The sequence below is a fragment of the Felis catus genome, chromosome X (assembly GCF_018350175.1).
Source record: "Felis catus isolate Fca126 chromosome X, F.catus_Fca126_mat1.0, whole genome shotgun sequence".
In the NCBI taxonomy this organism is placed as follows: Eukaryota; Metazoa; Chordata; class Mammalia; order Carnivora; family Felidae; genus Felis; species Felis catus.
Genome location: NC_058386.1, coordinates 47,134,403 through 47,149,213, shown reverse-complemented (window position 1 = coordinate 47,149,213; position 14,811 = coordinate 47,134,403). Strand labels below are relative to the sequence as shown.

The window sequence follows — 14,811 nt, the reverse complement described above, 5'->3', positions numbered from 1 at the left end:
TTTATAGTTTATTGTTAGGATAAAGAGAGATTTTTTAATTGTGTATGTCTAGAATTGGGATCAGCAAACTATGGCCCATGAACCAAATCTGGCTCCATTGCTTATTTTTATAAATAAAAGTTTTATTGGAACACAACTACACTCCCTCATTTATGTATTGTCTATAGCTGCTTTTGCACTACAGTGACTGAGTTGAGTAGTTGTGACACAGACCATATAGACTGCAAAGCCTGAAATCTTTACTGTCTGGTCCTTCACAGAGAAGTTTGCTGACCCCTGGCCTAGAATGTGAATTTGGTTTTACTTTATTTATTTATTTATAAATGTTTATTTATTTTGAGAGAAAGAGCATGGGGGGGGGGAGCAGAGAGAGAGGGGGAGAGAGAGAATCCCAAGTAGGCTCTGTGCTGTTAGTACAGAGCTTGACATATGGGGCTCAATCTCAAGAACTGTGAAATCATGACCTGAGCCAAAATCAGGAGTAGGACACTTAAGACTGAGCCACCCAGGTGTCCCAAATTTGCTTTTAAATATCTATTATATATTGACTTATTTCAGACACATCCTAGTGTATTTCTTTTGTGGGACATATTAAAAGGTTCCAAAGACTTAAGAAAGAAGATTTACTAATTTAATTCAGAAAAATTTGTAAATAAAGGATTAGAAATAAAAACAGATTTTAGTAATCATTATCTTGAGCATTACAAGTTGTACTTTACCAGTATGGAAAGTTATGGAAATTCTTGACATACTTTGTATAGATATAGCAAGTATTCCTGCAAATGTTTTATTTATAAATTTGGTTTAGGGAGCAGAAATTAACCCAGGTAATCCATATGGAAAAGGGAATGTGATCTTGGTGGATAAATTTTTCTTTTTAATAAAAATGTGGATGTGGTGTTATTTTGTAGGGACTCCTGAGTTTATGGCCCCAGAAATGTATGAAGAGCACTACGATGAATCTGTAGATGTCTATGCTTTTGGAATGTGTATGCTGGAAATGGCTACTTCTGAATACCCTTATTCTGAGTGCCAGAATGCAGCTCAAATATACCGTAAAGTAACTAGCGTAGGTATAACTTTATTCTTTTTTACTTCTTAGATTGTCATGTTTTATGTTGAAGTTGGTAAAGTCAGCTTAAAACTAATTTTGGTTTTAGTTTAGTGCTGTATAACAGTGCTAAATTTAACATAATTGTAATGAAACAAGCTTTATATTTATGCTGTATGCCTGTACTTTATTGGGGTCACATAAAATGCTCTGTATTAGTACCTTTGGGTAAATGTATAGATATATCTATATCCATTTGTTTGTAAATAATTTTTAGATTTATTGGGTGGATAATATTTTTTCAAAGCTGATAATGAAGTTTGACTAAATGGTTTTGAAGGTTTCTAGTTCTAAAAGCCTAATTATTAAAGAGCATTCAAAATATTGTTCAACAGCTACAGCATTTGATTCCCTGTTATAGGTAATTTTTTGCATTAGAAATTTCAAGGAATGTAAAGATGAATAAGAAGTATTTGCTACCCATAAAGAGCTTGCATTTTTAAATTCACAAATAGCTATAAAAATAAGAGTATAGTAAGGGATGTAAGGTAGAAGCAAAGTCTTAGGATTGTTCAAAATAGGTCTATTTCATATCTACTTGGGTGGCTGTAGAATAGGCTGTGAAAGAGATTGTTAGAGTGTTTCAAGTAACTAATACTAATAGGTACCATTTTTAAATGCATGCTGTATACTACATACCTTCATATTATAACCCTACAAGATGGTGCTATCTTCAGTTGACGAATGGTAAGGCTGAGAATCAGAGATTGTGACTTGCCCAAGTTCGCACAGCTACTAATAGTGGTGGATTTTGACCTCAAATCTGTCTGACTCTAGAGATACATGTGTAGGGAGACAAGAAATAAAGCCAGTATCTAGAATGTGGGCCATTCCATAGGACAAATGACCTAGTTTCTCCAACAAATCAATTTCATGAAAGTAAAAAGGGGAGGGACTGTTAAAGAGTACAAGAGACTTAAAGTAGTGGTGAGCTACTTTAAGTGAACTAAATGTTTAACAACCGATTCTCTGAAAAAGAAAAAGCACTGATTTCTAGCATTCTCTGATTTCCTTGGTGTTAAATATTCTCACCATGACTGATTTCAAGTCACCACTGTGACCTCACTGAATGCAGGGTCGGGAACAGTATACACAGTGGCACTCATCATATGGTATTTCTACCATACAGATATAATAAACAACCTCAAGAGCATAAATAATAGTAAAATGTAGTAAAATAATTACGAGTAGTGTTATCAGTATTTATTTCCTTGGCTGTTGATATAATTTATTTAATTGTAAGATTATATAAGTTTTGTAAATGACTGTGTTTAATAATCAACTTACAGATTTCTTGACAATGTAATAGCTGCATCTCGTGAGATGGTATGAGCCAGGTCTAATGCACCATACATGTACTGTGAGGACCTTGTTTGGATCCTGATTTGAACAAACCAACTATAAGAAGACATCATTTAGACAATTTGGAAAATTTGAGTGTGGACTGGGTTTTAGATAATGTTAAGGAATTATTGGTAATTATTTTAGGTGGGATGGTGACATGATATCTGTTAGAGGTATAAACTGGAGACTTTCTGAGTGAAATGACATGATGCCTAGGATTTGCTTTAAAATATTTTAGGATGAAAAAGGTATGGGGGTAGATAGCTGAAACAAGGTTGACAAAATGTTGCTTGTTGAAGTTGGTGGTGGTTACATGGGGCTTCTTATACTATTCTACCTTTGAGTATGTTTGAAGATTTCTGCAACAAAGAGCTGAGAGAAGAGATAAGGCTAGAATGTCTTTTTAGTCTGAGTCCATACATTGTATGGCCACAAATAGAAAAGAATTTGTACTTGGTTTTGTAAGTTGCAGCTTCCCAATTAATTTCACCTAGGAGCAGAGAAAGGCAATAATTACCCAGGACTGCGGAAGAGGTAAGAGATCAGTAGAAAGGTCAAAGAGGAGTTTTTGTATAAGTAGAATGATGTAACACCATTTTCTGAATGGTGATTTTATTATTTCATATTAAAATCACAAAAATGCCATATCACAATTCACATTTCCATCTGTATTAAAGTTTCTTGAGTTTGAGATCCAAATTAACTCCTAATCTCACCAGGTTTATCTAGTATATGATACTGGGCTTTCTGATTCTGCATCCTGTGAAGTAGTGTGAAAGGCCCAGAACTAGGTTTTAGATTGCCTTATTCCATGACAATTATTCTATCATATCTTTCTCCTTCTAGATTAATTTGGAGTTTTCTATTAAATGACTGTAATGATTATTTTCTGAAATCTAAAACTCATAATTTAAGAGTAATAGAATATAAAATAAGCATATTCAGGCAGCTAACATTGTTACAGAAACATTTTGAATTGTCTAGACCTTACTAATTTGTTAATGCATTCCTAGAACCTGTTGATTAGCTTGAGGTTCTCTCAATATTTTAGTATTGCTTAATGATAAAAATAATACAGATTTCTCAAAAGTTTATATATGTGTGTATATATATTTTGCATAATACATATATATTTTTTTAATGTTTATTTTTGAGAGAGAGGCACAGAGCATGAATTGGGGAGGGGCAGAGAGAGAGAGGGAGACACAGAATGTGAAGTAGGCTCCAAGCTCTGAGCTGTCAGCACAGAGCCCGGTACGGGGCTCAAACCCACAAATTATGAGATCATGACCTGAGCCAAAGTCAGATGCTTAACCGACTGAGCCACCCAGGCGCCCCTATACATACATAATATATTGATTGTCCATTGCTTCTAGCTCTTCTGGAAGACTCGTTTATTATAGTTTGTTAATTGGGGTTTTACTTGTATGTACATTTTGAGATCCAATTTTTTCCATACTTAATGTTTCAATACGAGAATTTTCTGTTATTAAATACTTTGAGAACATTTTTAGTTTTTGGATAACATGAGCATATATATATCACATAATTTATGTAACATCACCTCTGTTGTTGGAAATTTAGATTGTTTACAAGTCTCCACTGTTATTTGTAGACTATTAGAACTATGACAAAATCTTTGTCAAAAAATTGTTAAACTGTATGTATATATTTACCTTATTTAAAGCTTGAATATATTAGTTTAGTGGTCAAAATTTATTATTTTAATAAGCATCCTGTTGACTTAGGCTTTCCATTGCTTATTTTGTGACTAGAAACCATTTTTCATTTCTCAGGGCATAAAGCCAGCCAGTTTCAATAAAGTCACTGATCCTGAAGTGAAAGAAATCATTGAAGGGTGTATTCGTCAAAACAAATCAGAAAGGTGGGTACAAATGTAGCAAAATGACATAACTGATAGATACATTAAACTCTTATCTTGGACTGGGTCATTTTCTAACTTTTGAATAATACTGAGTATTACTTTTGAGTAGAACACAAACCGTACTGTATTGAGTGAAGTATATCAGTGCATGTTGCTTGCCATTTTGGACTTTGATATCATGTGCTCAATTTTTCTTGAACTGAAATTTGGGTTTTGTTTGTGTGTGTTGTGGCAAATTTTCATCACCTTCAGCCATCAGTTTAACAGTCATTTGAGCCCCCCAGTTTAACTTGTTTCTAACAGTTGATAGTAGAGAGTTTCTGCAGTGTCACCTTCAGGTAAGTACTCAAATGGTTGGGCCCCCAGGTTAATTTGTTTCTAACAGTTGATGGTAGAGAGCTTCTGCTGTGTTACCTTCAGGTAAGTACTTAAATGATTTTTTATGATAGCTTAAAAAAATTGACCATCAACTCACTGGATGTTTTTTATTTATAGACCATATATCCTTGGGTCATGATAATGGTAAAGTGGATAGGGCTATTTTTTTCAAGAAGTAGTATTCTAGATGGGCGCCTGGGTGGCTCAGTTGGTTAAGCATCTGACTGTGGCTCAGGTCATGATTTCACAGTTTGTGGGTTTGAGCCCCACATTGGGCTCTGTGCTGACAGCTCGGAGCCTGGAGCCTGCTTCGGATTCTGTGTCTCCCGCTCTCTGCTCCTTCCCCGCTAATGTTCCATCTCTCAAAAAAAAAAAAAAAATTAAAGAAGTAGTATTCTAGATTTATTTGTATCAATTTTTTTTTTATGGACGCATCCCTTTAGTTTTAGCTTATATTTCCCATTAATTTGAGCTTAGGACAGTTGCCGAGTTAAATCAGTAGATTAAATTTTTGATTTTTTACCTCCTTATTGGTTATGATTAATGAAGGTGATAGGTCTTTTATAGAAGTTATTTTCACCCACATTTTATTGACTGTCCCCCGTTTTTATTAGTTTTCTAAGTTCAGTGTTGTATATCTGAGAATATATAAAGCCACTAAGGTAAAACCTGTTTAATTATAGCTTTATTATAAAACATTGGTGTTTGTACCAACAGGCTATATCTAGGTAGTTATATATTTTAATTATGATAAAATATGCATAACTTAAGATTGACCATTTTAATCATTTTTAAGTATACAATTCAGTGGCATTAAGTATATTCACATTGTTGTATACAACCACACAGCTTTGTATTTACAGAACCTTTTCATCACCCAAACAGAAACTCTGTACCTATTACATAGTACCTCTCCATTCCTTTTCCCCTCAACACCTAGTAACATTTATTCTACTTTTGTCTCTATGAATTTGTTTATTCTAGGTACCTCATGTAAGTGAAATCATACAATAATTTGTCTTTTTGTGGCTGGTTATTTAACTTAGCATAGTGTTTTCAAGGTTGATCCATGTTGCAGCCTGTATCAGAATGTCCTTTTTAAGGAAGAAACACATACATGCCCATTTTGTGTATCCATTAGTCTGTTGATGGACACTTGGGTTATTTCTACCTTTTGGTTATGATGAATAGTGTTGCATGGATATTGGTGAATAAGTATTTGCTTGAATCCCTGTTTTCAGTTCTCTTCATTATATACCTAGGAGTGGAATTACTGGATTGTATGGTAATACTGTTTAATTCTTTGGATAACCACCAGTTTTTTTTCACAGTGACTGCACCATTTTGTATTCCTTCCAGTAACATATGAAGGTTCCGGTTTTTCAACATCCTCACCAATACTCGTTATTTTCCATTTTTTAATGGTTACGAATTGGTATCTCATTGTGGTTTGGATTTGCATTTTCCTAATGACTAATGATGTTGAGTATCTTTTCACGTGGTTATTTTCATGTGGTTATTGGCCATTTGTATATCTTCTTTGGAGGAGTGTCTGTTCAAGTCCTTTGCCCTTTTTAAAGTTAGGTTGTTAATGTTTTTGTTGTGGCCATTTTTAAGTTGTAAGAGTTTAGGCATACTTTTTTTAAAATGAGACTGAAAATACAGTTGACCCTTGAACAGCAAACAGTACAGTACTGTGAATGTATTTTCTCTTCCTTATGGTTTTCTTAATAATGTTTTCTTTAGTTTATTGTAAAAATATAGTATATAATACATATGCAAAATACGTGTTAATCAACTGTATGTTATTGGTAAGGCTTCTGATCAATAGAACTATTAATAGTTAATTATTAATAGTTAAGTTTTGGGGGAGTTAAGAGTTAGACACAGATTTTCAACTGAGGTTCGCACCCTAACCCCCCATAGTGTTCAAGGGTCAGTTGTATGATGTTGAAGTAGCCATTTTAGTTTGGATTCTGATTATTGCTTTTACAGCATTTTCATTGTGAACTGTTATCAGAGAACATTGGAATATTCAGAAGGATTCATAGCATATTAGTGTATTAGAAAGAGCATAAGCTTCTACATCAGACCAAGATTCAAATGTGGATTCATATTTAGCCAGTGTGATCTTGAGTAAGTTACTTAACTGTTCCTCAAAACAGGTCTTACTTTGGTGATTAAAAAGATAATGCATATAAAATACCTAACAGAGTAATAAGTATTTAATGGTGTCTTTTGGTGCCATTGCTGTAATTATTCCTTAGTAAAAATACCTAGGGAAATTTTTCATTTAGAGGCAGAGGGCTTTAACTTGGTTGTGCCTTCTTAAACACATCTTACCTTAGCCTTAAAACTAATTAGTATGAGGAAGCTTACTCTTTTTATAACGCTCTCTTAGTTATGTATTTGTCTCAATCAGTAAAATGATCAGAAGGGTTGAAAATCCTCAAGTTACAGGATACCATGCTATTAATGTACTTTATCTGTTTTAAGTAGTGTGAGAGGTTTTCTACATAGACATTGGTTTTAGTTCTCTCTGACCTGTAATATAGATATATTAGATATTAAATATCTGTTTTAGAAATTGGTGAAAGCAAAGGAAATTAACTGTCCTGAGCTTGTAAAAGAATCTTTTGAACCCCTGTCCTTTTTTTCCTCTTCAGAGATGGTTAATTCCTAATATTAGGTTAGAGGCACATCCACTGCATGTATACTTTGGCCTAAAATACTAGACTTACATATTTTAAGAAAACCATGGGACTTTGCAGAACTAAATTAGTATCATTCATGGCATTCTCTAAAGAGTAAAGTACACTAACTTGACTATTGTTAATGGAGTCAACGACTTCTATTTATAACATTTGTAAAATAGTTTGAATTTATGGTTTACTTTAGAGTTTATATATCTGGAAGTTTTTAGTTGCTTTTGCTGACAGTCTATTGTTTGAGTTTTAGTAACTTAAGCCAGTGGCTTAGGGAAACTAGTCACTCTACCCAACATATACTATAGCACTGCTTCAGTTCTCTAGGCATACAGTATCTAGATGTGTTGTTGATAACAATCTTTAATTAAGGTGATTTTAAGTGTATGTTAGGTGGGATTTCTTTGCATTCTTAGTAATAATGAGTTGGATATAAGATTTGTTTTTTAACAAAGCAGGGTAATGGTTTAATTAATAGAAGTTTTAAAATAAGATTGTTATTTTGATGTAATTAATATTTACTAATTAAGGGTTCTATATCTTGTTTGTGATTGGAAAAATTGATAATGAGATATGTATTTTGTTTATTAGGTTGTCTATCAGGGACCTATTAAACCACGCATTTTTTGCTGAGGATACAGGACTGAGGGTGGAGTTAGCAGAGGAAGATGACTGCTCTAATTCGTCCCTGGCTTTAAGACTCTGGGTTGAAGACCCTAAAAAATTGAAAGGCAAACACAAAGACAATGAAGCTATTGAATTCAGTTTCAATTTAGAAACGGATACATCTGAGGAAGTAGCATATGAAATGGTAAGTGAATCCTACCACTATTCTCCACACCCCCCAACCAATGCTGCCCTTTATAGTATCAGGGTTGATTGATTCCTTTCTCCTTATTGCTTTCTTTCCTCTCGTTTTCTCCTTTTCTTTATTTAAGTTATTTTATTGTGAAATGTATCTTTACAGAAGAGTATATTACATTTGTATGTAGAGTATAAAGAATAATAAAATGCTACTTTTATTAAGAAATAGAACACAACTGATACCTTTGAAGCCACCTGTATGCCCCTCCCAGTTGTATTCCCTTCCCTAATCACTACAGGTAATATCTACCCTGGCTTTTGTGTTACTTATTCCTTCCTTTGTTTTTCATTATAGTTTATCTAAGTAATATATTGTTTTGTTTTAGAAACCTGAGTGGCAAACCCACACCTAGGTGATTACTGAAGTTACTATTAGGTGAAGATGGCCAGGATAGCCAACTGAATAGTCTCTCAGTCATAGTCTGCCTTCAGTTTCCCTAAGCATTTACAAGAGGGGAAGTCAACAGGTGAGGTCATGATTAAATTTAGGGAAATACACACATGGCTCACTAGTCAGGTCACCAGTGGGCTGTTGTATGGACCAGAAATTAGTTGTGTGGTTACAATATGGTTTGATGGGGCGTGGGCCTCTCTTACTTCTCTACTTCTAATCTCCTCATGATCCCTCTCCCCACAGAGCAGATGACAACAGAGAACTTCTGTGGGGTTGAATGTGCGTCCACACCAGATCCAGGCTGCTACAGTGCTTGGAGGGAAGGCATACAGGAGCTTTGACAGCACATGGTCAGATTAGCCAAGTACAGATAGTCTGAGCCAGGTTAATCTGGACATCCTGTCCTTGGGTTAAAAAGAGGGATGGAACATTGACAGTGGGGATCCTGGAGATGATAGCCTTTAACGTGTCTATTTTTATAGTCATACTGTTTTGATCTGGAATGATTGCCTTGGACATCTGGTGCACAACTATTATTCTGATATTTCTCTTTACTATCTTTATAGACTCCTCTTCCTCTCTGTTGGGTTTCATGTTTCCTAAATCTCATGTCTTTCTCTTTCTTGGCTTACCCTATTGTTTTAGTGGCACACTTCCTCTGCCTGCTTCTTAAAGAAAGGGTATGAGAGGTAAATTCTTTGAGATTTGCATGTATGAAAATATTTTTATTCTATATTCATATTTAATTGATTGGCTGGCTATGGCATTTTAGGTTGCATTTAAAAAAATTTTAGACTCATTGTTCCATGCTTTTCTAGCTTTCAATATTAATATTGAGAAGTATAAAGTTCTGTTTTCAGAATCTTTTGCATGTGATCCATTTTTTGCTCTCTGGAAGTTTGTAATAGTTTCTATTTCTTTTTTCAGTATTCTAAAATTTCAGTGATATGTCTTTTTTTAATTTTATTTTTATTTTTTAAAAATTTACATCCAAATTAGTTAGCATATAGTGAAACAATAATTTCAGAAGTAGATTCCTTAATTGCCCTTACTCATTTACCCCATCCCCCTTCCCACAACCCCTCCAGTAACCCTTAGTTTGTTCTCCATATTTATGAGTCTCTTCTGTTTTGTCCCGCTCCCTGGTTTTATATTATTTTTGTTTCCCTTCCGTTATGTTCATCTGTTTTGTCTCTTATAGTCCTCATATGAGTGAAGTCATATGATTTTTGTCTTTCTGTGACTGACTAATTTCACTTAGCATAACACCCTCCAGTTCCATCCACGTTGTTGCAAATGGCAAGATTTCATTCTTTTTGATTGCCGAGTAATACTCCATTGTATATATATACCACATCTTTATCCATTCATCCATTGATGGACATTTGGGCTCTTTCCATACTTTGGCTATTATTGATAGTGCTGCTATAAACATGGGGGTGCATGTGTCCCTTCGAAACAGCACACCTGTATCCCTTGGCTAAATGCCTCGTAGTGCAATTGCTGGGTTGTAGGGTAGTTCTATTTTTAGTTTTTTGAGGAATCTCTATGCTGTTTCCAGAGTGGCTGCACCAGTTTGCATTCCCACCAACAATGCAAAAGAGATCCTCTTTCTCCACATCCTTGCCAACATCTGTTGTTGCCTGAATTGTTAATGTTAGCCATTCTGACAGGTGTAAGGTGGTATCTCATTGTGGTTTTGATTTGTATTTCCCTGATGAGTAATGTTGAGCGTTTTTTCATGTGTCGGTTGGCCATATGGATGTTTTCTTTGGAGAAGTGTCAATTCATGTCTTTTGCCCATTTGTTCCCTGGATTATTTGTTTTTTGGGTGTTGAGTTTGATAAGTTCTTTATAGATTTTGTGTACTAACCCTTTATCTGATATGTCATTTGCAAATATCTTCTTCCATTCTTTCAGTTGCCTTTTAGTTTTGCTGATTGTTTCCTTCACTGTGCAGAAGATTTTTATGTTGATGAGGTCCCAGTAGTTCATTTTTGCTTTTGTTTCCCTTCCCTCTGGAGACGTGTTGAGTAAGAAGTTGCTGCAAGCAAGATCAAAGAGGTTTTTGCCTGCTTTCTTCTCGAGGATTTGGATGGCTTCCTGTCTTACATTGAGGTCTTTCATCCATTTTGAGTTTATTTTTGGGGATGGTGTAAGAAAGTGGTCCAGGTTCATTCTTCTGCATGTCGCTGTCCAGTTTTCCCAGCACCACTTGCTGAAGAGACTGTCTTTATTCCATTGGATATTCTTTCCTGCTTTGTCAAAGATTGGTTGGCCATATGTTTGTGGGTCCATTTCTGGGTTCTCTATTCTGTTCCATTGATCTGAGTGCCTGTTCTTGTGCCAATACCATACTGTCTTGATGTTTACAGCTTTGTAGTATAGCTTGAACTCTGGGATTGTGATGCCTCCTGCTTTGGTTTTCTTTTTCAAGATTGCTTTGGCTATTTGGGGTCTTTTCTGGCTCCATACAAATTTTAGGATTATTTGTTCTAGCTCTGTGAAGAATGCTGGTGTTCTTTTGATAGGGATTGCATTGAATATGTAGATTTCTTTGGGTAGTATCGACATTTTAACAATATTTGTTCTTCCTATCCAGGAGCATGGAATCTTTTTCCATTTCTTTGTGTCTTCTTCAATTTCTTTCATAAGCTTTCTATAGTTTTCAGTGTATAGATTTTTCACCTCTTTGGTTGATTTATTCCTAGGTATCTTATGGTTTTTGGTGCAACTGTAAATGTGATCGATTCCTTGATTTCTCTTTCTGTCAGTTCATTGTTGGTGTATAGGAATGCAACCGATTTCTGTGCATTGATTTTATATCTTGCAGCTATCCTGAATTCATGAATCAATTCTAGCAGTTTTTTTGTGGAATCTTTTGGCTTTTCCGTATAGAGTATCATGTCATCTGTGAAGAGTGAGAGTTTGACCTCCTCCTGGCTGATTTGGATGCCTTTTATTTCTTTGTGTTGTCTGATTGCAGAGGCTAAGACTTCCAATACTGTGTTGAATAACAGTGGCGAGAGTAGACATCCCTGTCTTGTTCCTGACCTTAGGGGGAAAGCTCCCAGTTTTTCCGCATTGAGGATGATATTAGTATTGGGTCGTTCATATATGGCTTTTGTGATCTCGAGGGGATGGAAAGCCATCTATCATGCTAATGGTCAACAAAAGAAAACTGGAGTAGCCATACTTATATCAGACAATCTAGACTTTAAAATAAAGTGATGTGTCTTGATTTGAGTCTATTTTCATCTACTTTGTTGGTTCTCAGTGGACCTTTCCAATCTGTCAACTCATATCCTTTAGTTTCTGGGAAGTTTCTTGAAGTATTTTATTGATCATTTCTCCCCATTTTTTTCTTTCTGGAACTATTAGCATTTGGATATTGGACCTTTTGGACTAATTCTCCACTGTTCTTTCTTTTCTATTATCCACCTTTATTGTCCTTTTATTCTCCTTTCTGGCAGATATTATCAACTTTATTTTCTAACCCATCGAGTTTTTCATTTCTGTTATCATGGTTTTAATTTTAAGAGTTCCTATTCATTTTTTGGTCTGTTCCTTCCTTAGAGTAAACATCTTGTTCTTTGTTTTGTTGAGGCAGTATTATCGCACCTCTCTGTAACATTTGTAAAAAAAGTGTTTCTGACGTTTTTCTACCTGTGTAGTCTCTTTTCTCCAAATTGCTGTTTTACCTTTGTTGGTTTTATACTGTCTTCTTGTTAGAGGCTTTTCTCATATTTCTGGTAATTCTTGACTCACTGCTCATGATTAATAGACTATAGGAGACTATATATGTTTTCTGTTGCTGTGTAACAAATTACCACAAATTTAGTGACTTAAAGTAACACCCATTTATTAATTCAGTTCTGGAGGTCAAAAGTCCTAGTGGGCTTCACTGTAGTCTCTGCTTAGGATCTCACAGGCTGAAATTAAGGTGTTAGCAGCCAGGGTTCATATCTGGAGGTACTGTGGGCATATCTGCTTATGAGTTTTTGGCAGAATTCAATTCTATATAGTTGTAAGACAGAGGCCCCCGTTTCCTTGCTGGCTGTTAGGTGGTGGTCACTTTCCACTCCTAGAGGCTGCTTTTCAGTCCCTTCCTGTGTCCTCACTCCATCTTCAAAGGCAGCAATGACATGTTGAATCCTTAGTCACCAGCTGGTAAAAGGCTCACCCAGATAATGTCCCTATTTTAAGGTCACCTGTTCATAGCAAAATAATGGGACTGATCTCTCCTCATATTCATAGGTTTGAGGATTACGATGGGACATCTTTGAGGGGCCATAATTTGTGTTCTACAGAAACTTAGAAGCCCATTGGATGATGTGATTGCTTGTATCAGACTTGTTAATGTTCACCTCTACGGTGGGCCTTTAATTAAGGAATCTCTGACATCAATATTTGTAGGTCTGTATTCTTGAATTGGTCAGATTCCCCCAGAGAATCATCTTTCAGTGTCCTTCCTGAAGGGTAGGGGCTGGTTACTGGTATTTTGGTAGCCAAGTGGGGGAAAGGGCTGAGGGTTTCTGCATATGGCATTCAGTGTGCATATTGTCATTTAATCTTACTTTCTACATGGTAGCTTTACCGTCAACTGTGCCTGGTGTTCTATAGTCCAGAGATCCTCTCTTTTACCCTCTCTAGAGAACAAAACTCCAGGCTTCTTGGGGAGGGGAGAATCAATCACCCAAAGGTGTGGAATGGAGGAAGGGGCACAGGGATCCAAATATTTAAGTGCTTCTCACACCAGTGCCAGAACAGGTATTGCCAGTTCCTGTGCCTTGTGAATATTTTTCAGTATAAATGATAATGATTCTCCGCTTTCCCTAGTTCACCATTTTCAGGTCTTCTAGGTCACTTAATCTGTTTTCCACATTCTGGAGTGTCCAAAATGTTGTTGCTGTTGTTTTACTCTTATTCTCCCTATTCTTGTGGGTTTATAACTTAAAAATCCATTTAGTATGGGGATTTTTTTAGAGCTTTTGGAGGGAGTGAAATTAAATATATGGATTCCATCTAACATTTTAATCATCTTTCAACTACCACGAAATTTTCTTGAGTCTTCAGACCCACAAGGCATACTTTAAAAAACAGATTGTAGGACTGAGAATGATATGCCATGCCACCTCCTCAAGTCATCTTTCTGCTCCTCAGCCCCGCTCTTCTCAGACAGCAAGCCCTTAACTTCTCTCACACTTCTAACACCTGGTAAGATGTAGTACTTTGCTGTGAGCAGATTTACCTTTGCCTGGAGTGTGGATCTCTAAACTTCATCTCCACCTCCCTTAATAGCCAGCAAGTTCCTTTTTGTTTGTTTGTTTTAATTCAAGTCAGAGTTTACCTTCCTCTGTGATGCTTTCTTCTCTTTTCCCTTTAGGGCTTTTATAGCAGCTTAAAGCTTTCTACCTTACTTTAAGTTAAATATGTACCATCTTACCACCAGATTTTGTGCTCATATAGGACAAACGACCAGTGTAATAACTTCAATGTCTCTGGAGTCCAGTACTGGGCACATTGTAGGCACTTAATGTTGTTGAATAAGAAACCTTTTAATCTTTCACAAACCTTAATGACAGTCATAAATTAACTGTAATAAGACTGCATGTACTGAAACATCAAGTTATTTGTTTGTTTTGGTTAAAGCCACAATTCTTTTAACAATACTTGGTAGTGGTATTTTTCTTATGCTTATTAAAGGCTCTACATTTATGTATGTCTAAGAAAGAACATAGAAGGTGGGCCTGGGTAGCTCATTCGGTTGGGTGTCTGACTTCGGCTCAGGTCACGATCTCACAGTTTGTGAGTTCAAGCCCCATGTCGGGCTCTATGCTGACAGCCTGGAGCCTGCTTCTGATTCTGTGTCTTCCTCAGTCTCTCTTCCACTCTCCTGCTCACGCTCCGTGTTTCTCTCTCTCTCTCTCTCTCTCTCTCTCTCTCTCTCTCTCTCAAAAATAAATAAACATTAAAAAGAAAGAACCTAGATGTACATCGAAAATATTGAGGGGAGCCTGGGTGGCTCAGTTAGTGAAGTGTTCCACTCTTGGTTTCGGCTCAGTTCATGATCTCACAGGTTCATGAGTTTGAGCCCTATGTCAGGCTCTGCACTGACAGTGTGGAGCCT

General features: G+C 35.9%; 1 protein-coding gene across 6 annotated transcripts in view; it reads left to right on the top strand.

Annotated features, from left to right (window-relative positions):
- Positions 1 to 14,811, top strand: part of WNK3 (WNK lysine deficient protein kinase 3) — a 189,016-nt gene that overhangs the window by 44,309 nt on the left and 129,896 nt on the right. For all 6 annotated transcript variants that reach the window (XM_019823858.1, XM_019823859.1, XM_019823860.3 and 3 more), the window contains exons 5-7: positions 912 to 1,069; positions 4,252 to 4,340; positions 8,015 to 8,234. In XM_019823858.1, the coding sequence (XP_019679417.1) occupies positions 912 to 1,069; positions 4,252 to 4,340; positions 8,015 to 8,234 (467 nt within the window). The remainder of the gene's footprint in view (positions 1 to 911; positions 1,070 to 4,251; positions 4,341 to 8,014; positions 8,235 to 14,811) is intronic.